Below are 24099 nucleotides of genomic sequence, written 5' to 3' on the forward strand. Positions count from 1 at the left end.
CCGTGTTGCACATGTTGGCTCCTCCTGCCTACCTGGGACCGAAGCACGCTGCTAATTGTTGTGCAGATGTCATCTGCCAGGCAGGCAGGAGGCTGGAGGCTTGGAAGAGGCTGTGCTGTCATTTGCTACCAGCCTCCTCGGTACACGTGAGCTCTATTTTTATTGGGAGTGTGCGTTTGCTTTCAGCCACTGCTTTGTTGAATGTCTTTTTTTTTTTTTTTTTTTTTTCTTTTTATTTCCAGGCTTGCAGATAAAGTTTGAGGGATACATCTATTTTTCATTATTCCAGTTTTGCTGTTTGTTTCATAACTGACAAAAACCCAACCAAACCTAAAAACCTGTTTCCTGTGCGAAAAGCAGCAGTTTGTTCTGAGGTGAGAGGGAAATGTGTGGTCACCCTGAGACTGAGGTCGTGACTGTGGCACTGTCCAGAAGGACATAAAGATCTTCTGGGAGCAGATGGAGTTTGAGCCTGTGCATTGTGCTCTGGGAGTTCCAGCTCAGGAGCCTGGGTGTTGGCTGTAGCCTGGTTTTGCTTGGCCACGTCCCAGGAGAGAGATGGAGGCTCTGGCCACAGGTTGTCTGTGCCTGTCTTATGGAAACAGGGACCTTTTCTTCTACTCCAGTTCAGGTTAATAGGGGCTTGTGGGTCCTTGAGGTGGTTCTTTGACCCTTCAGAAAAGAGGAGACACTGAAGGAGGAAATGGGAGGTGATGCTTTCCTGCCTTGTGTGAGTTAAGCAGGGGAACTCATTGCTCAGGGATGCTGTGGGTGTCAGAAATCCAGATCTGCTCCAAAACCAATTAATGGGGAAAATCCAGTTGATGTGGTGGAGATGGCTCAGAGGTAGAGGCTGCTGTTGAGGAAGACCCTGGCTCAGGAGTTTTTGGAAGATGCAGAAGTATATCAGATGTATTGTTATCTCTGCTCCCTGCTCTGTCCCTCTCCTGTCCACCACTGACCAGTGTGATGTGGTGGGCTGTCTTTTTTTTTTTTCCTGGCAAAAACCAAGCAGGAAGAGGAGGAAGTAACATAATGAAGTGGAGAGCCAAGGTACCAGTGAAGGGGTGGAAGGAGAGGAGCCTTCCCTCCATGTCCCTGAAGGCTTCTGGGGGCAGAGGCTCTTTGGTGGCAGGAGCTGGTGTTGGGTGCTCCTGAGAGCAGGTTTTCTGCTTTGTGGGACAGAAAGTGGTTGCTTCAAGGAAGGAGAACTCTGTGGTGTGCTGTGCCATCCTGATGGACAGCAGAGAGAAAGCAAGATATTTCAGACTGCATGTATGGGAGGAAATTCTTTAAAACCTGGATAGGAGTAGGAGCAGACTTGATGGAGGGATGAGTAATGAAGGAGTGTTTGAACGGAACTAATCAGTCCCATCTTCTTTCAAAAGACCTCATTTAGTTTAATTTAGCAGCGTGTAAATTTAGAGCCAATCAAAGGAAATACTTGTGCAGCCTGTGTGCTGGCAGGCTGCTCCACTCCCTACCCCAGCAGCGAGCTGAAGGCTGTAGGTGGATCCAGAGCCTCGTGTGGCGAGGCAGTGGGGGCACACGTGTGCGTGGTTACACACGTAGGGTGGGCACACGAGCTCCGTGCCTGGGCACTGGCACCCACAACAGCAGAACCCTGCATTTTTCCCCCTCTCTTGTTCAGCAGGAGCTCTGTGGTCGGTCAGGGTGGCTCTGTGCCGTGGCACTGCTCCCTGGTCCCCTTGAGCGTGGTCAGAGCCAGCTCCTGTCCCCACGGCTCGGGTGAGCCGCTGCTCTGAGCAGCAGGGAAAGCCTTGTGCTGTAGGAACCACCAAGCAAACCTTGTTGACCTCTGCAAAATGTTGTTTTCCTCAAGAAAAACCTACATATGGATTAGATAAACCCCTGATCCTTGGACAGCTGGTCGTTTTGTTTAATTTGAATTACGGCAGCTACTTCTGTGCTTAAAAAGAGGCATAAAAAGCCTTTACGGGATTGTACTGCTTTTTATTTTTCCCTGTAGTTGTCATCCATGGCACTAACACAATGATTTTAAACAAGTCTTGCAGGTCTCCTCATATTTTCCAGGAGAGATTTTATCCCCTGCAGGGTCAGTATAAGGTACTTTGCATTACCTGTCACAAACCCCATTAGCAGTAAGACCGGCTGCCCCCCACGAGCCCCGTGTGCTCACACCTCGAGGTGTTGTGCTTCCTGTGGTGTCGCACCCCTGATCCCATGCTGTGTTGCAAAGTGTTGTGTAAAGAGTCCTGAAACCTGTGAAAATGGAAAAAAAACACTGTTGGGTTTGTTTTCCTTTGCATTCCAGGCTGGTGGCAATGTCTCGCTGGGCCGCTCTCCTCTCCCCCGCTGCCAGCGTCAGCCTGCTGGTGCTGCTGCTGTCTGTGCTCTTCTCCTGGTCCAGCCTGAGCGACAGAGTTCCCGTAAGTTTTGGCTGCTCCAGCTGGGAGCCCTGCTCACTAAGGGCTGTCCAGCCACCAGGGTCTCTGCTGGGGTGACAGCCTTTCCTCATCCCCCTCCAGAGCCAGGGAGGTGAGACCTCTTCTCAACAGCAGGACTTCAACAACAGCGTTTCAGAAGGGCTTCTTAAGACTGTCTGCCTCACCCCAGGAAATCCAGAATGTGCTCAATCCAGAGGGTTTCCAGCAGGAACAGTGCCACTGGGGCAGCTCTCTTGTTGGCTTAGATGTTTTATTTGGAGTTGTCACACGTGCTCCCCTGGCAAGAGGCAGAGCCAATTGTGTGTTCTAGGGGCAAGCAGAGGGGAAGGGGTGGCCTCAGTAGATTCCTGGCTGTGCATCTGTTGAGTCACCACAGGTGAGTCAGGCTTAGGAGAGCATCCTTTCAGGTCCCTGGGTCCCACCTGCATGGATTTTGCTGCTTGCAGTGGTTTTTGGCAGCTGCAGATGAGGCGAGTGGGGTCTGTCTGCCCCTTAGCACAGGTACAGGTGTGCAGAACTCCCTGGGATGGATCCTGCTGCAGAGCCCTTGGTGCCAGGCCCACAGAAAACTTCCTTGAGGAAGCTTGAGCAGTAGAGGATGGTGGCTTTTTGTCTAATAAAGGGATCCCAGCCACGCTGGCACAGGGGACCACCAGACTCCATGTGCCTGGACCCTCCTGCCTTTGCACTGCACCTTGCTGGGCTGCTGGTTTGGGATGCAGCTGTCTGGGGGCTGCACTGTCACCCAGAGCCAATCCAAGGACAGATCATGGTATAAGCACTGTAAGGTCAGTGCCTTGGGCCCACCTGGAGCCATGTAGTGACTTTTGTATCAGCACTGGGATGGCAGCAGGACCAGGGCAGTGCCCGTCCCCTGTGCTGGCCCTGCTGAGGGACCTCAAGGGCTGTGTCCAGTTCTGGGCCCTCATGGCCAGAGAGACCCTGAGGGGCTGGAGCGTGTCCAGGGCAGGGAAGGGAGCTGGGAAGGGGCTGGAGCCCCAGGAGCGGCTGAGGGAGCTGGGAAAGGGGCTCAGGCTGGAGCAAAGGAGGCTCAGGGGGGACCTTGTGGCTCTGCACAAGTCCCTGACAGGAGGGGGCAGCCGGGGGGGTCGGGCTCTGCTGGCAGGGAACAGGGACAGGAGGAGAGGGAACGGCCTCAGGCTGGGCCAGGGCAGGCTCAGGGTGGACATCAGCAGGAATTTCCCCATGGAAAGGGTGCTCAGGCCTTGGCAGGGGCTGCCCAGGGAGGTTTGGAGTGCCCATCCCTGGAGGTGTCCAAGGAAGGGCTGGAGGTGGCACTTGGTGCTCTGGGCTGGGGACAAGGTGGGGACCAGGCACAGCTGGGACTCGGTGGGCTGGGAGGGCTTTTCCAATCTGTGATTCTGTGAAGCATGAGATAATACACCTTTATTTCAGGGAGGGAGGGGAGGAAGGAGGCTGGAGGTAGAGCCCAGTCATCCCAGCTGGAGACTGAGCACTGGGACAGCCTCCCAGTCACAGGTGTGGGAATGGGCAGCAGCCCGAGGTCCAGGCTGGATTAATGGGGTTACTCTCCCATCACCTTTTCCTGCACTCCCCTCCAAAGGCTCCACAGCAGTCACATCCCTCATGTAGCACAAGCAGGCTGCAGAGTGTCCCAGACCCTCCCTGCTCAGGCTTTTGACCTTCCTGCCCTTCGTTTCAGACTGATGAAACAAGGACGCCTTTTGCCTTTAAGGAAATGCCCACTGTTCTTTAGGAAACCTCTTTCTCCTGCTTGAATTATGAAAAGAAACCAAAAAGAATTCGACTGATTTCTGTGTAAATGAAGAATCGCTTGTGTGGTGCTGCCCATTTTTGCTAGAAATGCTAATGAAAATGGGGTACTGCAGAGCAACTGTGGCCAGGCAGTGACAGCAACACTTAAATGAACCAAGTCACATCCTTTTCTCCTTACTGAGCATTTAAACCCCAGCACTTTTCCTAAGCAGAGCCGGTAAACATCAGCTGTCTCCATTATGTGTTTGAACAGATCCAGCACTGGGCGGCCTGGTGGTAAATTTACAATAGCCTGTATCACTAACTCCCTCTTGGATAATCACAGAGCTGTGGAAATAAGCTAAGTAATAACTGCTCCACTCACTCCTTTTTAGTCCTGTTGAGTCTTGGCTCGGAAAATGTTAACATTGATTTTCATCTGCACAACCTGGGTTTTTATGGCTGTGATTGTTCCTGAGCTTTAACCATTTGCTATAATTTGAACAATCCCAAGCCCCTGCTGCACTCAGCAAAAGCAGGAGTTAAGATCTGGTTTCTCATGCATTTCTGAAAGGGCAGTCCCTTTCGACAGCTAAAATGAAAACATTCTGTAGGTTTGTCAGCCATCTTTGTGTGCTGCCACAGTCGTGGAATCGTGGAATTGTTTAGGTTGGGAGAGACCTTCATGATCATTGAGCACAACCATTAACCCAGCACTGCCAAGGCCACCACCAGCCCGTGTCCCCGAGTGCCACATCCACGCTGTCATTGCTACTGGAGGTGTTTTGATGAGGTCGACATTTCTGTTGCTTAGAAATACTCTTTTAGGCTGGAAATGGACATTTATATGCATAGCATCCAAATTCTGAAATAAAATGTGCATGCATTTTTTCCCAAAGAGTGGAAGAACTGAAGGCAGAACGCGTCCCAAAATTTACAATTAACCTCTGAATTTACTTATGTTTTTCCCTGTGAAAACATCCTAAGGATTGATATCCAAACACTTCATGAAGTGAGCTGTAACTCTTTTCTGATTGCCAACAATTAGGACTAATCATTTGTGTAGGGTGGTTATCTCAAATTCTTCAGTGGTGACTGAACTGGTGATCTCAGAAGCTGAAAATATTCCCTTCAGCGGGCACTGAGCAGTCGGGATGATGAACCTGGACCAGTTCATCTGTTCCTGTTCGAACCAGAACAGCACAGACCCAGGAGTCAGTGCCTGGTGTGGGAGCACAGGTCGTTACTATGCACTCTCCAGAGTTTTATGTGACTCCCACCATCTCCCTGGGGAGGCTTTCCATTTTCCCTCGCAGCAAGGATTTTTTTCCCTGCTGTTCTTCCCTGTTCTTCCCTTGGTGTAATGTCGAACCACTTGTGCTGGCTGCTGTCCCACACCTCTGCCATCCTCGTGCTGCACTTGCCATGGAGGTGGTGATTAAATCCCTGCCTCATTGTTTTAAAAGACTTGGAGAACACTGGGAGCGGGTGGAGAAGAGGATCCTCACATTTGTATCATGTGGGCAACTCGGTGTGTTTTTTCCCCGTGTCCTATTTTGGAAATAGCTGAACTATTTTAGCTGAAATCTTCTCCAAGCCTGAAATAAGTGCATTTAAGAAAAAAAAAAAAAAAAAACAACAAACCAACCAACAAGCCTTGAGGCGTTCCACTCGTGTGGAAAATTTCAGCTGAAAAAGTTAAAAGTTTGACATATTTTTAGGGAAGGGAAAATGGGGTCTTACAACGTTACACAACCCTAATAATAGCCAGGGCTCCTGCATCTGACTGAAATACAGGTGAGGCTCTGTGGAAGCTGGATTGAAACCTGCAACCTGCTCTGGAATAGGAAATAAGCTGCATTGCTTTGTTCAGCACAAATGTCATGCTAGTTATGCATGTTTAACCTTTAATATACTTTAAATCTAAATTTAACCATGTGGAAAGAATCTCGGATGTCAAAAAAAAAAAATCTGCTGGCGAGGGAAAAAATTTTGTATTCTCAGCCAGCACTAAATTACCCAGATGCAATTGCTAATGAGCTGAATCTCTTCTCTCCAAAAGGAGTTTGCCCTTACGAAAATAGAAGAGAGCGACATAAAAGATGACAGTGGGAACGAGCCGGTGACAGAGGATGACGCTGATCCTGAAGACCTGGAAGTGTTTTACCCCACAGATCAGTGGCAAACCCTGCGCCCAGGTAACTGCTGCTGGCTAATTATAGCATCCCTCTGGAACCCCACCTGTCAGCACTGACAGGAGCCGTGCAGACTCTCCAACACCTGCTTGTTCCCATGACAATGTGTGCTTTTGCTGATGTTCAGATAAAGACAGGAGGACTCGGTGACCCCGCGCAGGGACTGGAGGCCAAGGGAAAAGCGTCCCACAAGGGGAGCAGTTGCTCAAGTGCTTTCAGGTCACTGGGGCAGGAGGAGTGGGCTGCCAGCTCTATAGTGGGTGGGGGGCTGTCTCTCACTGGCTCCACAGCCCTTTTTCTCTTCATTTGTCAAGGGATGGGTTTTATAACATTTGCTGGCACGTGGATTCCCAGGTCTGCTGTGCTCCGGTGTGGAGCTGCTCAGTGGCAAGCTGATTAGGAGCTGTCACTGGAGCACTGCACAGCTTTTTAACAATGGGCTTTCTGTTCCTTGGCTGTTTGAAAGCCAGCTTTTATTTCTATCTGTGCAAACCACAAAAAAATCTCTTCCTTTTCTTTGGGTTGGTGTCTTTCATTAGACGTGCCTGCGACTCTGTGGTGAGAGGAGCCCAGTGGAGCGGCTTGGCCTCTGTGTGCTGGGAAGGCTCTGGAGGGGCCAAACCCATTCAAACACACACAGATGCATGTGTGCATACATATTTCAACAATTAGCCTGTCTCTGGGGTCCTGGACGAGCTGTTTAATCCACTTGTGCCTTGGTGTCCTCCTGTATATGCAGGTGTAATACCTTCCCACCTCACAAGGGTGAACTAAGTAGTAATTAATTTTTGTAAAGTGCTCTGAATTTAAGAGCTTTATCCTGTGCTTGGTGTTATCATTGAATGAATAAGTATGGGTTCCATTTGTCTTGCAATTTCTGCCAGATATAGCGGAATGACTTTTCCAAATGTACATCTTTGTATAACATAAATGGCTACAAAAGCCCCTACGTTCCACAGAGCCGCAGTATATACTTATATTCCATTTCTGTACCATTATGTATGGCAGGCGTGTGGTGTCCCTGCTCATTATTCAGCCTGGCAGCTCCCCACCAGCTTTGTTGGAGCAGAACATGTACATACTTGCAATCATCAGAAACCTCATTGCAGGGTTTGTTCACAAGCACCTTCGCCACTGCCCAGGTGCCTTATTCCGCTTCATTTCTGTAGGTATTCCATGTTGGGCACATGCAGTGAAGGGCTTGGGGAAGTGGGGAGCTTCTCAGTCTTCACAGAGGAGAGCGATTGTGGTTACTCTTGCAGAGACTGAAGCGGTGTCCTGCCTCATGCTCTAACTGCTGCAGATCCCAGCGTTGGGGACGTGGCACAAAGAGCAGCCTGCTTTGGTTTCTGTCTCCTGGGGGCTCCTCTGAAGTCAAATCTCTGTGGGCTGGCACTCACACTTTCAGCACGTGTGTTACCCAAGGCTGGGGACCCCCAAGGACGAGCTCGTCCCTGCAGGCCCTGGCCTCAAGGCTTTCCCAGTTGTGAGCATAGCTCAGTGCTGGGCAGGGAGCTGAGCCTGGCACGAGGGAAGCTGCTGATATGGCTGCACAAGGATGCACCCTTTGGCCCTTCAGCAGAGCCCTGCACCTTGGCAGTGTGTCTAATCCACTGGTCTGCATCTTCCCGTGTTTTCCGATGTGGTTGCACTCACTGGCAGCCCAGCAGAGCCTGGCTGGGCTGGCTGGGCTGTGCTCAGGAGTTTGCCTTCTGCTGCCCATCTCTCCAGGACACCCCCACTCCCTCTCCCGTTGTATCCCTGTGGCAAACTGGGCCAGTCTCTCTGGGGGAAGCAAATGTTTTAAATAAATTTGGATTTCAGTCCTGAGCATGGGGAGGGAGCTTGGAGTTGCGTTTCCTTCGTCTCCCTCCTGCTTCAACTTGTTCTGTTGTGAGCTCACGCAGGATTTTTGTGCTTCTCTACAATGGTGCAGCATCTCATCTTTTATAGATGTATTCCCAGTTTTCCTCTGCTGAGTTTCTAGTTCCCTGTTGCTAATTGCATCAATCCACATTTCCGCCGAGACTGCAGCAGTGTCATCAACCTGTAACCTGTCAAATCCCCCCCCAATTCAATTGTTATTGTATCTGTAACGCTTTGGGCGCTTGTTCCTCGCTGTCTACAGTGTGAGCTGGATTTTGATCAAGTGCTTTCTTGCACTTTGAGCACGCTTCAAGCTGCTGGAGGTAGCTGGATGCAGACAGAGAGATACAGTTGCCCTAAGAGCTGTACCGCCCGTAATCTGGAAGCAAGATCAGTTGTCTCTTCTGCCAGGCAGCCGGAGCTGACGGCTCTGGAAAGGTTGGTGAAACTTCCCAAAGTCCTTTAACACTTTGTTAGGCATTGCTTCTTTCTCACTTGGCACTAAATAATGCACCAGGTGCAGCGGGCTCAGCCTGATGGGAGACGTGTGCTTCGGAAAGGCTTCCAGCACCTCTGCTACTGGACTGTTCTGGCATCATCTGGGGGGCTTTTCCTTCTGTCTGTGGTTGGAGTCCACAGGAACCTGCAGGTTTTTTGGGGTTTAGTGAGTGGGATTGCAGTGTCCTCTGAATGAAGGTTCACACCCCTGCTCAGACTCCTCGTGGCCAGGTAACTGCTCCACCGCAGTCACAGAATTTGTTTGAAGTTGTGCTTCCTCTGCTGTCTCTTTCCTTTCAGAATACACTTTCTCCAGGTGATAGTACCCTTGGGAGCTGGGACCTCTCTGGAGAAAGCTGGCAGAGGTGACTTGCTTTTGTTGCTGTGTGCATTAAACCTCTGCCAGGCTCATGGAGGTGAGTCTGTCTGCACACAGAAGCATCTGCTGCCTCTCAAGGTGATCCTACCTGATGGTTGTGGCAACCAGAAGCTGATCCTCAGTCCTTGGGATGGCACAGATGAATGGAAGTGTTCAAAAAAGGTGTAGATGTGGTGCTTAGGGACATGGCAGTGCTGGGTTAATGGTTGGACTTGACCTGAGAGGTCTTTTCTAACCTTCCATGATTCTGTGGTGGCTTTTTCCATCAATTTGACAGTTTTCTTGGAGGTTCTGTGTATAACAGCATTTCCTTCACCTTTCTGGTGTCCTCAAATCTGCCATGCAGCATCCCAGAGTACACAAATGTTTGTTTCCTGGGAATTACCTACTTTTGTTATTTGGGCACCAAATTTCCCAGTATTTTGTTTAGTGATCCTGATGATGATTGAAGGTTGGATTGCTCTGTCCATCTAGTCCTATCACTGAGCAGCAGATTTTCCACCCAGCATTACGGTGGGAAATTTTCCACTCAGCAGTGGCTCCTCTGGGAAGGCTTTGCTGTGAAGATTCAGAAAAAGGATACAAGAGGCAAGGGTTTAATTGGGAAAGGAAAAGAGGGTTAATTACCCCCCAGCAGTGGTGAGTGGAGAGCTGGAGCTGCACAGGGCCTCTGCTCTGCCCACCCCTGTGGCAGCAGCACTTTCTTGCTCCCTGATGTGGCAGAAAGCCTCTGGCAGGTTTTCCAGCTGACAGTTGGGAGTTAATGAGTCCAGTTTCCAATCCAGATGGACAAGTGAGAACCTCCGCTGCCCAAAAGATCAACATATTTACAGTTTGCTCTGCAGACAGCCAGCAGTGGGGCAGAGAGGCTGCCTTTGCTCCAGAGCAGCTCCTTGCAGACTGGAGAGATGGAACAAAGCCTGGCACTGGCAACTGGCATGGTGCAGCATGGATTTCTCTGGGGTTTGGATGGAATGTCTCAGGGCAGAGCAGGGAGCTTGGCTGGCCTGCACCTTCAGCCACGGTTAAAGCTCTGCAGGCAGAGCTGAACCTGCAGTGACTCCCCAGTGTTTGTGCTGCCCAGGGTCATTTTCTGAAGTGCCCGATTTTATCACATTAGAAACTAAGGAGCCATAGCTGCTGCTGTTGATCAGGCTGCCAGAGTGAAGCTGATGTGAACGTGCTGTTGGTGCTGCTTCTGCAAAGATGAAACGGTCTTATGTTCAGTGGGGAGCCAGGGATAGCATTGCTTGGCATTTAAATATCCATGGCTGCAGCTTCCAAGGATCCTCAGGCTATCTTTGCTGATCCTACTTGTCACGGGCCTTCTCCCATCTCATTTGCTGCACAAACAAGGTTTCACACCTATGGAAACACAGTTCTCAAGGCAGCCACGTTGGTGTTTCCAGAGGCTGCTGTGAAGGACTTGCTTTGGTTTTGGAAAGAACAGGACTCAGCACGGGGAATAACTCGGTCCAGTCTCATTGCCAGTCTCTCTCTTCCAGGAGATTTCGGTGGCCAAATGAGCCAGCGCTGCTTTAAGCTGAGAAGAGGTTTGTAAAGCTGGGAGAGAGAGGAAGAAGGCAGGAGCAATGCCTTTGCCTCAGGAGTCCTGTGCCTGGCCTGTCCCACAGCCCGTGGTGGGGCTGTGGTGGCTGCTGAGGGTCCCCTCCCACCTTGTCTGTGGGTATCTTGCTCCTGCTGCTCACTGGGATGTCCTGAGCTGCAGCAGCTCTTGCTAATTGCTTTGCTGAATTAATGACTGTCCAAACCATTGGCTTCTCACTGACCTGGACCTGACTCAGACAGTGGTGGACAGGTCTCTGAAATATTTCTGGCAGCATGGTCAAGAGAGGGCTGTGAAATGCAGGGTGAAACCACCAGGGTATGCTCGTTTTTGCAGAGTTTGATGTGTCTAATCCAGGAAATAGGAGCCTCATCAGATCAGCACAGATTTGCATGTAGAGGGAAGGCAAACGGAATTTTAAAAACCTTATCTATACTAGATGAAATGCTTCTTACTAGATGAAATGCTTCTTCTACGGGTTTCTTTATAAAATGACTTGTTACTGATGTGCAGAGGGGAAAAATCTCGACTGTGGAGTTGTTATGATTTTGTCTGGCCGGCAACAGGAGAGCTGGAGGGTGATTCCAGCAGGTAGGAAAGGCCTGGCTGACTTGAGAGCAAATCTTCAGTGTTTGGAAGCTGAGTTATGGTCTCTGGTAGCTCTCCCTCTGCTTGTTTTCAATCTGACCTCTTGCACAGGAGGCTTTTCATATCCTAAATGTATCTTGTGCCCGTCCTTTTTAATGCCAGCTGCCTTCATGGGCTCCTCTCTCAGCTTCCTCACCCTCGTGGGCTTTCCTTTGCCTCTCACCTCCACATCACAGGAAGCACAGAGTCCCTATCCCTGGCTTGTGCCTAATTCCAAGTCCATGGCAGAAGTGCCAGGGCCGAAGCCCCAGGTGCAGCTCCTGCCTCGGGTGTGGGGCAGTGCCAGGCAGATGTGTCACACCAAGCATGTCCTCTGCCTTGGTCCTGGGCTGGGTGAGAGGGATAGTGGTGTTTCCCTGCCTGCTGTTGGTAAAAGGACAGGGCTGGGGCTCAGGAGATGCTCGGACAGGGAGCAGGCAGGTGGTTCCCAGCCCTCTGCTCGAGCAGGGAGTGTTTGAAGGATGCCAGCTCTGGACAGGGCGACACTGCACGAGTGTCCTTCCCCGTGCCTCAGCCGAGGGCAGTGCTGTTCCCCAGGGCAGCCCCCTCACAGGAGTGGGAGGGACACCGAGGTGCCACTCACTGGGACACCTCGAGTGTGGCCAGGTACAGTCCCACCCACAGGCTTGTTCCCTGTGTTTTCTATCTGCTTTTCCTTCACCTGGGAGGTTTGGCAGTCAGTGTTTTCCCAGCACATCCATGAGGGTATTGGTTTCAGTGTTTCTGTAATGAATTGGTTTTTCCCCCCAAATGCAGGTAAAACTTGTCTTCGGTCATTTCCAGAAGCTCCAGGATCCCGGCAGCACTGGTGTGGTGAGAAAAAGCCCTACACATACTGCTTGGGTTGCTCCGGTTTAGGAGCAAAGTGGGGTTGGGGTGAGTTTTTGGGGTGGGTTTTTGGCATGTCAGGTCAGTCCTGTCCCTTACTGGCCGTGAGGTTACTGGTTTCATTAAACAAACTGGTTACAAAAGTCTTTTGCAGTGACGCTCGTTCTGCCAAAAACTAATTGTGCTTCTGAGCAGCCAGAATAAGTCTGCAGCTTCTGTAACCCACAGCCACGGGCTAGGCTGTGGGGCATTGCCAAAACAAGGGTGCAGTGCTGTGTGTTCATGAGCCGAGCCATGACTGCCGCTAGTGGTTTGTGGAATTCCGAGCTCTGCAGGGTATTCCAGGTGATCTGGAGTGGTCATAAACCAGGGGATGAGGTGCTGAGAGTCAAGCAGTGGTTTCAGTGCAACATGAGGAGGTTAAGCTGCAGCTTTCAGAATCATTTCAGACTTAGCTTTAATGATGCTCAGGCTGGTGCTGGTACAGTAGCAGTAGACATCAGCAGTGGGAATCATTCCCGTAGTTAAATTTACATTGTTTGGTGGGGGAAAAGTGCTTTGAAAGAAGAGAGATTGTTTCCCAGAGAAGACATCTCTCATTCCTTCCTTTTATCTCCTCCCTGCCAAGCTGGGGATGCTGTGAGCGTGTGAGCTGCTGAGAGGTGCTTAAATGTGTGCTGGGTGATGAGGAATCTCTTGCTCTGGTTTTTATGTGCAAGCAGGCTGTATTTTCTGCTATAACTCAAATAACCTTCGCACGGCTGTTTAGAAGGATGAACCTCATTAAAGAAGAGGTATTTAATAACAGGCCTATTTTTATCTCTGTCTTTATCTAACAGTCTGCACATTTATTTCAAGCTTGTAACAGTGCTTTGGAAGAAAAATGTTTTCCCTCCTCTAAAATGTTTTGGCAGTTCCTCCAGCCTTGGTTATCTTGGATTTCCAATTTGGCTATCATCCCTCGTCCTTCCAAAGCCAGCAAGCCACACCAGGCCCACGGCTCTGACAGTTTCCTTGGGTATTATGGGAATGTGGTTTCAAAACGTGGGACTTGGGTGCCAGGGTCACTGAAACGGTTCCGAAGGTTTGATCAAATATAATCACAGCAACTCCCTCAGGCTTCAAATGTGTGATCTTGTGTGGGACAAGCATTCCAGGCATTGCAGTGTTTGCTGCAGGATATGATTGACCACACGCTCTGGGAGAGGTCGGCAGCTCTGGGGGTCAGACATTCCTGCAGAGTTTTGTTTTTTTTTTTTTCCTCAATTTGCAACTTTATTCTGTAATTTCATAAATTAAACCCTGATCCATAGATATCTTGCAGACACTGTGTTTTCAGCCCACTCTCCTGTTTTGCTGTCATTTGCTGGTGGTGATGGAGGCAGCTGCCCCAGCCCTGAGGGGATGCACCATCTTTCCAGCTCCTTCCACATCCATCCCTTTGGCAGTGCTGGCTCTGTATTCAGACTCCCTGCCCTGACTGAAGGTTTCCTGGAGTAGAAGTGCCTGGCAGCCCGTGGCCAGGATCACCATTTCTGAGCCCTTTTCCCAGGATACACGCGGCCATATGCTCCAGGAGCTGCTGGATTTGGGCCCTGGGATGTGTGTGGCATTTGTTACAAAAGAACTTGGCTCTGGAAGCTAATCTCTGTTTTTTCCTTCCTGTTCAGTCTGGATCATGTACATTGCTAAACCATGGTTTAGCAGCATTATCTTTTTCCATAATTAGGGAGTATTTTCCATGGTCTTGCTCAGGCCCTTCCTCCCTGCAGTTTCCCCCATGGACTAAGGCCTGACTTACTGAAACTTCCACAAAACTGATTCTGGGTGGCCAAGGACAAGGTCAGAGGGATTCCAGGCAGTCAGCACAGTCAGATGGCTCCTGTGAGGAATATTTCCCCTGGTCCTTCACAGCTCATGCCTGCAAATTGTGCTCTTGCTCAGATGGGGCTCCAGCTTTTTTTTCCTAAGTAAGTTACTCAATTTTTCGTACATTTATTTACAGGGTCACACAAGCAACAGGTCTGCATTTTCCACAGATCCTTCCAGAGCCATGTGCTGTGCCTGCTCCATTCTGGTGTGAAAGCACCTTGCTCCTCTGAGGAAAACTCCGAATATCCATCCAGCTGTCTTGATTGAGCGAGACATTTTCTCTGAACCCTGCCCTCTGTTCATTTTAGAATCTGCAGGGAATTCGGGACATAAATTAAAAAGCTATTTGATGTTCCTTGAGGTCTAGAAGCTGGTTTTGCATTTGCTCTTACTTGAACGCACACTGAGACAAATGGCTCTGCTTTACTGAAGCTGCTTCCTTTAGCATCCTGAGGAAGCTTCTGAGTTAAAAAATAAATATGGCTCTGTTCTTCCAGCTCTGCTTTACCAGCAAAAGCTTGGGAAAGAAATGTAATCTCCTTGGGTCTGTCCTGATGTTCTGTAGAACTAATTCCCATTTATTGGAAGAACTCTTCCATGCTAGATTCACGTTTAATTTTTTATTACGTGTTTACATTTTGGAAGGAGTAAATGTGGTGGTGTTGGAAATTCTAATGAGGGATAACATTTCTGATTCAAAAGATCTTTCTTCAGTCCAGAGATTCTTTTTCCTCTCTCCTGATTTTTCTGCCTGCTCCTTAAGACTGCAGGAAGTTTTGCTTGGGTCATTCACTTGCAACAGGATGTTATCTGAATACAGAGTTAATGTATGCAGCCTGTCACTTGGAATTGCTGCTGTTCTGCTGCTGGAAAGCTCCCAGGGTTGCAAAGCCCTTGCAAGTGGCAATAACAGCAATGTGCCTGTGATCCTGCAAAGTGAGAGAAGGAACATGGAGCTGCAAGTCTCTCCCATCACTGCAGGGTGTGAATAAATAGCTCTAATCAACAATTTACATGTTAGCCCCAGACCAGGTTTTATTTTTAGGATGTGTCATTCAGCCCAAGTGAAATCTCTGCATTTCGGGCTGGTGCTGTTTCTAAAAGCACCTCTAAGTGATCACCAAGGCTGTATTTTAAGCTGCATTTGCATTTTGATAGAATCTGCTGCTTTTCTTATCTGAAACAAAGCCCACCTGATCTTCATTAATTACACTATCATTCCACCTGCTAACCAGGGTGCTACTAATTACAGTTATCTCCCTGTTCTCCACCAGATAGTACGCAAAAAATTGTTATCCCTGGCTGTATCTGGATTAGCTGGAGCTGTAAGGAGGTGGCACATGGTGATGGGTTTTACAGGTGTAGTGAAGGTATTTATAGACTGTCTGAGGTAAAGCTGGAGGAGTGGCTGCTGTCCTGTTGGCTGTGCTGCTCTTCCAAGACACCTCCATGGCAAAACATACAGAAAACATGGTTTAAACATAGAAAAATCTGGTTACTGCAGGGTCACTGGAGCAGGTCAACTCCATGTGAGAGGTGGTGGAGTCCTGGGAGACATTCCAGGTGTTCAGACCCTCCTGAACACAGGCCTAGGGCTGGAGGTGACACTGCTTGAGCAGGGGTTGATCCCAGAGGTGTTTCCAGCCTCAGCTATCAGGGACTGTCTGGCAGTGCCTTTTTAAAGACAGAAGATCTCATGGTGGCTTCACAGAGAGCTGCAAACCCTGGTGGCGGTGCTGACTGCTCCCCCACTAATATCAGCTGCAGTCTGAACGGGGCAAACACAGAAAGGGGCAGCAGAAAGTGATGTCTGAGCTGCTGGGGAGTTGTGGGTCCAGAGGGCTGGAGCCAGGAGCCAGAGGCCGCAGAGAAGGCACCCTGTGGGAGCAGAGCCTTCACTGGAAGAGATGTCAAGAGGCTTTTCACTTGACTCCTGTTTCATCATCTTTCCACACACTGATCTCTTCAGATGCTCTCTAAACCTTTGGATTACTTTCTGAAGGGGAAAGGACTTGTCCTGGAGGAGGAGCAGAGCCAGGCTGCCCAGGAGAGCTTGTACCTGTCAGCTGGCAAGAGAGGAGGAGACCCAGGGCTCCTCCAGAGCAGGCTGTGGTCAGAGGTGTGAACACTGGATGAGGAGATGTACACACCCTCCTCCATCCACTGCGAGCGTCCTCAGGTCAGACACCTGCACTGCCTGTTTGTACTGTTTGCTATACCTGATACACTTCCATATGTGAGTTTGGGGGTTTTTGTTGTCTTTTTTTTTTATCCTGAAGAGGACTAGAGATGGTTCATGTGATTTCTTCTGTGTCCTCTGCAGTGCAGGTGATGCAGACAGGGATGGGGCAATAGCACCTTTCCACTTGTCAAGTTTCCATCCACACCCAAGGCGCTGCCTGAAGCTCAAAGGTGATTTTCTTGCAGGTTTAGGACTGGCACACTGACAGGGAGAACAAGAAGCTCAGTGGAGAACATGCTCAAGAAAGATTGTATCCATGGTCTAACAGCTAAATCTGGAGCCATGGAAGCACACACTGCAGTGGTACTGGAGCTGGGAATGCTGAATGGGGAGGTTTCCTGCAGCTCTGGCACGAGGAACCAGGGGTCCTCTGGTTCTCCCTGAGGGCCTCTGGTGCTCTGTGGTCCTCCATGAGGGCCTCTGGTTCTCCATGTTTCTCCACAAGGGTGTCCTGATGCCTGGAACAGAGCTTGCTGTGACAGCAGGCAGGAGTTTGCTGCTGGGGCTGCTCTGCTGGCAGGGCCGTGGTGTTCCCAGGAGGGCAGGGCAGGGATGCTCGGCCCTGCTCGCCGTGCTCCTGTCCCAGCAGGTCCCTGTGCGTGAAGGCACCGTCCTACAACAGCTGCTCCTCCTCTGCATCACTTCCAGGGACAAAACTCCCGTCCTGCTGCGTGGCAGGGAGCCAGCCTTGAGGAGCCAGCACAGAGGGGACAGGCTGGGCAGCACTGGTTTAATCGTTTATCCCTGCTCGTGCCACTGAAGCTGTGTGCTGGGTGGAGATGTGTGTGTTTGGGGCAGGGCTGGCCCGGCCATTCGCTTGTCAGGGTTTGCAACACTGGCAGCTGGGGAGAAAAGTGTTATTAAGTGTAACGTGGCACCTTGGATACGGAAGCATGGGGAGACAATAACTACAGCCTTCTGTAATGCCATTTTATCGTGTCACTCTTCAGAATTTATTGAGAGTTAGTTGCAGCCATGCCTGCAGCTTCCCGTGCTTGAATCAGTAAATCGTGTTCATTATCTCTGGCGCTCGCTTTGACCTGCTGTGTTTTGCAAGGGAGGAGACACTGGAGGCGTGGGGACACCCCGGTGCTGTCTTTGCCAGCCGTTTCCTTGGTGCAAATCCAGCTTCTCTGGGGTTTGCTGTGACAGCCCAGGCAGTGCTCGGCTGCGTGGATGGACCCCAAGTGTGACGCGGTGGTTGATGAGAGCGCTGAGGGACTCAGGCACTGAGGACCTGCCAAAACCACCACGGTTCCACGGGGAACAGGGAAGGAGCTGGGTGAGGAGGGATGCCATGGGCACCTTGGAGCACGTTGGCACATTTGTCACCCCACTGGGGGACCACTCCAGCATCGGGGCAGTCTTGGACATGCTGAGGATGCTGGAGGTGGCAAAGGGTTCATAAGAGCTTCCTGAACTGCAGGCAGGGAGTTGCCACACCCCTGTTTGGTGTCCCCTTGCTGTGGCTGTCCCCATGGGTTGGCTGTTGGCAGCTCGCTCCTGAGAATGGCACCAGCATTTTCAAATGAAAACGCAAATGAAACTGTGCTCTTTTCTCCCACTTTTTGTCAGGACAAATCCCAGCAGCAGCATGTTTGTGTACCTTCACTCCCATCCTCAGCATTTTGGTCCAGGATGGAGGAAAACAAGTTCAAGCCCAACCCTCTGATAATTTATTATGTTCCTTGTGCTTAAGGGCAAAATTTAAGTTGCCAAAAGCAGATGTTTGCATGCTCTTTTTTTAGCTCTCAAAGTACTTTCTGTGTGCTTGATTGATGGACGTCCCTGTTACATTAATAGCTGGGCTTTGCAGAAAGCTGTTATTACCAGGAGAATCTGGTGTGGGTTTCAGTTTTTCTTCTTGCATTGAAAATCCATTATTAATCCTGAAACCCTAACAAATGTCTTTTCGAGGAAAAAAAAAAGGCTTCAGTTCAGGCATTTTGCTTTGCTTTCTCAGGCTTCTTCTGAACTGTCTTCACTGAGGTGCTTTTAAAATCAATATTGCAAGCGTTCTTTATATTTTACTGGGTGGTTGAGGGTTTCTGCATCTTGCTATTGATTTCTGATTGTACAGCAGGACATTTAGGTGCACACAGGTTGCTCTGTGATGGGTAACTTCATATATGTCTTCCTAATCATCACTGAGTTGGCTTTCTGCATGTTCCCTCTTGCTGGATGCTGCTGCTGATCCTGGAAGGCACCAGGAGAGCTCTGAGGGCAATCCTGAGAAACCAAACTTGTGACCATTCATTTAATTTGGGTTTGGTTTTCAATCAGACACAGGGGTCATGTGAGGCTTGTGAGGTCTCCTCTTTTGTGTTGTCTTTGCAGAGTTTGTCTGCCCTGGCTTCTCAGGCAGCTTCGTGTTTTGCATCGTAGGAGCATAACAAGTTGTCCTGGCTTTGTGTGGGGTGTTCATAATGCACCTTCAGCTTCGAGCACTGACCTTGTCCCTTGGGTCAGCTCTGCTGGCAGATCTCAGCATTTCCGAGGTGCAGAGCCATTGCATCCCAGAATGGTTTGGGTTGGAAGGGGCCTCAAAGCTCATCCAATTCCAATCCCCTGCCATGGGCAGGGACACCTTCCACTGTCCCAGGCTGCTCCAAGCCTTGTCCAGCCTGGCCTTGGACACTTCCAGGGGCAGTCACAGCTGCTCTGGGCACCCTCCCAGGGAACAATTCCTTCCCAATATCCCATCCCTGCCCTCTGGCAGTGGGAAGCCATTCCCTGTGTCCTGTCCCTCCAGGCCCTTGTAAAAGTCCAAGTCTCAATGAAGTAATACAGAAGCACAGACTGCATTTGTAGCTGCTGTAAAGTTGGATTTACAGCCAGAGGCTCTTGGAGCACATCAGCACTGATGGCACAATCTGTGTGAGAGCCTGTTGGCACCGGAGGAGCCTGTGAGGAGTGGCACGACTGTGGCCAGCACGGGTGCTCCAGAGTGCTTCCATGGCTCCAGGTGGGCTGTACCAGGGGAAGAGCCCTGTGTGTGCACACTCCTTCCCAGCCCTCCCTGCACTGGCAGGGCTCCACGGCTGCCAGGGGCTTTGGCTGTACCGACAGGCACTCTGCAGTGGTCTGGGTGTACACAGTCTCTGCTGGCTGGATTGGGCAGATTGCTCAGCAGCCTTACCCTGAACAGGGCCCTGGACCTTCAGACATGGAGGCTGCACTTGGCTTCTAAGGAATTGGTTGTTGTGGTTTGTCCATCTGTGCTGGGGACCAGAGCGAAGAGCTGGCAGAGGAGCCGGGCCCGTGTCCCCGGGAGCAGCAGGACAGGGTGCTGGGAGCCGCTGGCACAGGGCACGGCAGCCCAGCCCGCCCTGCCGAGCCGGGAAGGGACGGGGCTGGCATGCATAACAATGGGCAGGCTCTGACCTTGCCGCTGGAACTCACTTAGCAATTCTGTTGATGTTCTGGAAACGAAAATATAATTCAGGCCACCTTCTCCTCCAAGCTGACCCTGAGAATCTGGGAGAAGAGCTACGGAATAATTAGGGGCCTTTTTTTTTCTTTTCTTTTTGCTAGAGTTACTGCTCAGTGTTGAACTGTGCTCTAAAGTGTCATTAGTTCCCTTGAACTTACTGGTCTGAGTGTACTTTGCATGAATATAATTACGTAAATTGCAGTCTCATTAATCACCGGGGGCTGCGGTGCATCCCTGTCAAGCTGTTTTGTGGGTGGCTTGGCTGGGGGGAACCCCTGGCCAGGGATGGAGGCTGTGGCTGGAGCACTCTCCCTCTGCTCCAGTGCCTGGTTTAGTTGTGCTCTGTGTGTGTCTCACCCTGTGGGATCTGGAGCGTTTGCCAGCACTGCCATGATTTCAGGGAGCAGCCTTGCTGCGGAGGAGGAGGAGAAAAGGGAAAGGTGGGTTTGTCCCAAGGGAGTTTTGCTGGACCACATCCCTGCTGCCAGCGCTCTGATTTGGGTCTGTGGGGTCCCAAAGTGCAGAGCCCAGACTCGTGGCTTTGCAGTGAATACCCAGAGCCCGAGCTCTGGTGCAGGGTCTGCTGCAGGGCTGTTTGATGATGCTGTGGCTCTGTCTCCGTGGCAGAGCCCTCAGCCTTCCTGGCAATGTAAATTCTCCTGGCTGCGTGCTAAAATTACACTGAGTTATTGATTTATCTTTGAGAGGATTTCCTTCCCAAGGGACATTTCTGGCTGTTGTAGTGATTTAGTTCTTCTGCAAGTGCAGAATCCATAGCAGAGCAGAGCCACCCTCCTGCCCTCGAGTCTGCAGCTCAGGGTCGCGCTCCCTCAGGCTTCCTCTGCAAGCTGATTTCTGTTCCGAGGCTGGGACAAGGTTACACGGCTGTTATTTCCCTCTAACGACTGCGAATAAAAGGGCATTTTCAGCTTTTCACTGCAGAAGCTGCAAGTCTGGGACAAGCCTTTGTGCCATGGCACCAGCACTATCTTGGGCATGTCTCAAACCCAGCTCCAAGGCTGGCACGTGGGATGTGTGAAGTCATGCCAGCGTTAATACACTTGGGCTCCTGGGAATGTTTTAGTGCCTCAAAGTGGAGTGTGATGGGAGCAGGATCATGCTAACACTTCTTTCCTAAAGCTGCAGGGTACAGTCTCTCTTTTCCTTGCTTTCTACTGACTCACCATGGAGCATCTCTAAAAACCAGGCCAGGCAAGTTCCAGCTGGTGGTCCTGAGGAGGCAAAGCCAGTCCTCTTCTTCTACCACCAGTTTTCTCCCCTTGGCCCTGAAATCCCACCCCACTAGTTGTGGCTCAGCTGGTGAGCACCATCAGTAGAAGGAGCTGACCCTTCAGGACACGGCCAAATGTTTCACCTACTGCGTGGCTGGAAAATGCCCAGCTCTGTGTCCTTGGGTGCCATTTGAAGTTCGTCCCTGTGGGTTCCTGTATCTAACCCCACAGTGGATTTGGCAGCGATCTCAGCTGCACACTGATAAAATGTGAGGCTGCTCATGCATGTGGTGTTATAAAACAGCATCCACCAATTAGGCCCAGGGAGAACGTCAATTTATTTTCCTGCAAACCAAGTGTGGCACAGCTCTTTCCTTTCTCAGTGATCTATCTGTGAGATAAAACACGTCCTTAGTGTCTATCTTAAATACTGCAGTGTTGACAAGTTCTCTTGACAGAAATTAGGCTAATGTCCCTTACGGCTGCGTTAGCTGTAGAAACAAGGCTTTAAATTGAAGCTTCGCAAAGCACTATTCCAACGCGCTCTCCAAGGCATCTTCTTATTCCAGCTTTTATTATCCAAATTTGTTCTCACTCTCGCTTGGCAGCGGGGCTGGCAGGCGGCTCTTTCTGATCCATGCCGCTCGTCTCGCAGCCAGGCGGGTCGGATCAGGCACCTCCCAGGGCTCAGCTGGGGAATGTGGGCCAAGCGTCTGCGGACCCGGGTGCCCTTGGCGCTGGGGGATGCTCCGGGCTCCGGGAGACACCGGTGCCGGGCTGTGGCTGCGGCCATGGGTGAGAGGAGCCAGCTGACACACATCGAGCAGAGATGGGATGCAAGGCAATAAACTGCACGCCCTGCCAGCAGCACAGCGTGTCCTGAAACGCTCCCGGTGGGAGCTGGAGCTGGGAGAAGGGAGTTTGTGTTGTACGTGTCTTATCTTTTCAGTTTCAGCACTGGCTGAGTTACAGACTCAGAAGTGGGGGACAGGAAGAGAGAATGCTGAGACCTGGTCATGAACACCCCTTCTTGAGCTTCCCAGCCTTCCCCTGGAAAAGAGTTTCCTTTTTTGCTCCTTTACTCTCCTCAAATGGCACAGTCTTAGCCTTCAACTCCTCGTTTCCAACCACAGATTAACCATGGCCAGTTTAGGCCTCCTGATTCTCACACTGGTGTTGGTCCTGATGGATTATCCCTCCCTATTGTGTCAATTTCTGTGCCTCCACATTTCCAGGTTCTTTGGTGGCCATCTCATGAGTCCCCGAGAGACGAGGAGAGGCTCTCTGAGAGTGACAGATGGGAGAGACACGACAGTTGATGATGTTCTGGAGGTGCTAATCTCCATCATAGTAAAGAAGCCAGTGGTGCCTCTCTCAAAAAGCTATTAGATGCCTAAAATTCCACAAAATTAATATCATCCTCAGCTCCTTTTGTCAGGTTCTCAATTCTCCTGGTCACCTGCCTTGTCCTTCTTTGCCTATGTCCTGCATTGATCTTATCTGAACCTTCAGCCTTCAGCATCCCAGGTGGGCTTTTTGGAGTAACAAATAGACCTGAGGGATGACAATTATTGAATGGATTGTAGCATTGTCTTGGGGATAAATAATGTAGTGAGCTGGAGAGGGATTAAAACTGGCTTTTGTAAATAAGCTTCTCACGGATGTTGACTTGGGGACCTGGTGAGACAAAGGTCGCTGCAGTGTCTCTGCAGCCAGGTGTGCCATCTGAGAGATGAGATATCAGAGTGCAGCTGGATACCTTTGGTCTCTCTGTTTCTTCTGCTCGGACCTTTGTGGGATTAAACTCTCTAAACTGCTTCAGTTCACAGACTTCAAGCCCAGTATCAGAAGAAAAAATAAATCAAGTGCCTCGTATTGAATCCTGAGCACATGGCTGCTGCTGTACCCAGGGCTGTGGTAACGTGCTGCAGTGCCTGGCTTGAAGCTGGGGAGAAGGGTTTGCTGAGAGAGTGAAAACATGCTGTGCCCACTTTACAGAAGGGCAACCCTTCTTCTTCCCTCCCTGTGGTTATTCTTTTCCTGGCGTGTTTGCTGCTGTTGCACTGCAAGGGAGGTGGGAGGGCAGAGCCCTTGTTGCAAGGAGCTCTTCGCCGCAGGAAGCATTTCCCTATTGGAGCAGCAGCAGCAGATGCATCAACAGATGCTGCAGCAGGGCCTGCATCAGAGGCACTGTATTTCCCTCATGAGCCCTCCTGTCACCCCTTCCTTCCCTGAGATCCCTCCTCCCCAGGCACCTCGCTGGCCTCTGCCTTCGCTTCCATCACTTCGAGACTTCCCAGGAGGTGCCAGGCACCTCGTGGGAGGGACGTGTGTGCCCCGTGTGTGACAGCCGCCCCTCCCGTCCTCGTGCTTCCCCTGCCACGAGAGGGGCGAGGTTTGGTGTGTGTTCAGCAGGCAGCTGGCTCGGCTCTGGGCACGAGGCTGGGCTACGTGTGCCATCATCATCGCCTTGGCTGCCAGCGAGGGTGGGCGGGAGTCACACGGACCCACTCTGGCACTGCCAGCCAGGGTCCTGCCTGTCCCCAGGGGCTCACCTGCCCCTCCCTCCTTCCCTCCCTCTGTCCTGCTGCAGGAGCCAGAGGCGAAGCCAAGAGGATTTGGCAGGCGGCGTGAGGAGCGAGCCCAGCCCTCATGGGCTGCCACCGGTTTGATAACAGCGTTCAGAGCGCTCGGCACGAGCCGATCCGTTGGGAGAACATAAATCCCAGTGCCACGGGAGAGCCCTGGCTCAGGGAAAAGTGGCAGTTGTGAGCACCGTCCAACCCAATGTCCAAACTGAACAGTGCTTTCACATCTCTAATCACGGGTTACTTAGTGGAGAGCCCCTTCCTTGTGAGGCTTTGTTGTCCTCTAGCTGTGGATTGAATCATGGGAGGAGGGGTTGGATGCTGGCATCATTTTAAAAATGTTTTCATTCTATTTGCTGAGGGGAACAAATTACAGAGAAGACCTCTCAGCACTGGGACAAAAGAGTGGCTCTAAAACCCCTTTCAGCCAAACAAATGTTTGAGCTGAAGGCCTGATGGATGGGGCTTAAAGACATGGTTATTGCAGCAAGGCTGGCATTAAAAATCACAGGGTGCCAGAAAGTTCTCCCAAGGGCTATTGTGGGGGTGTGACTCCCTGTAGTCCTGGTTGTGAGGAGCCCTTAA

General features: G+C 50.8%; 1 protein-coding gene across 4 annotated transcripts in view; it reads left to right on the forward strand.

The window, feature by feature from the left end:
- SIL1 (SIL1 nucleotide exchange factor) overlaps positions 1–24099 on the forward strand; it is a 97271-nt gene that overhangs the window by 19028 nt on the left and 54144 nt on the right. For all 4 annotated transcript variants that reach the window (XM_039559898.1, XM_010410156.4, XM_019292343.3 and 1 more), the window contains exons 2-3: positions 2297–2411; positions 6229–6364. In XM_039559898.1, coding sequence (XP_039415832.1) covers positions 2307–2411; positions 6229–6364 — 241 coding nt within the window. In that variant the 5' untranslated portion in view covers positions 2297–2306. The remainder of the gene's footprint in view (positions 1–2296; positions 2412–6228; positions 6365–24099) is intronic.

The sequence above is a fragment of the Corvus cornix genome, chromosome 13 (genome assembly GCF_000738735.6).
Source record: "Corvus cornix cornix isolate S_Up_H32 chromosome 13, ASM73873v5, whole genome shotgun sequence".
Taxonomy (NCBI): Eukaryota; Metazoa; Chordata; class Aves; order Passeriformes; family Corvidae; genus Corvus; species Corvus cornix.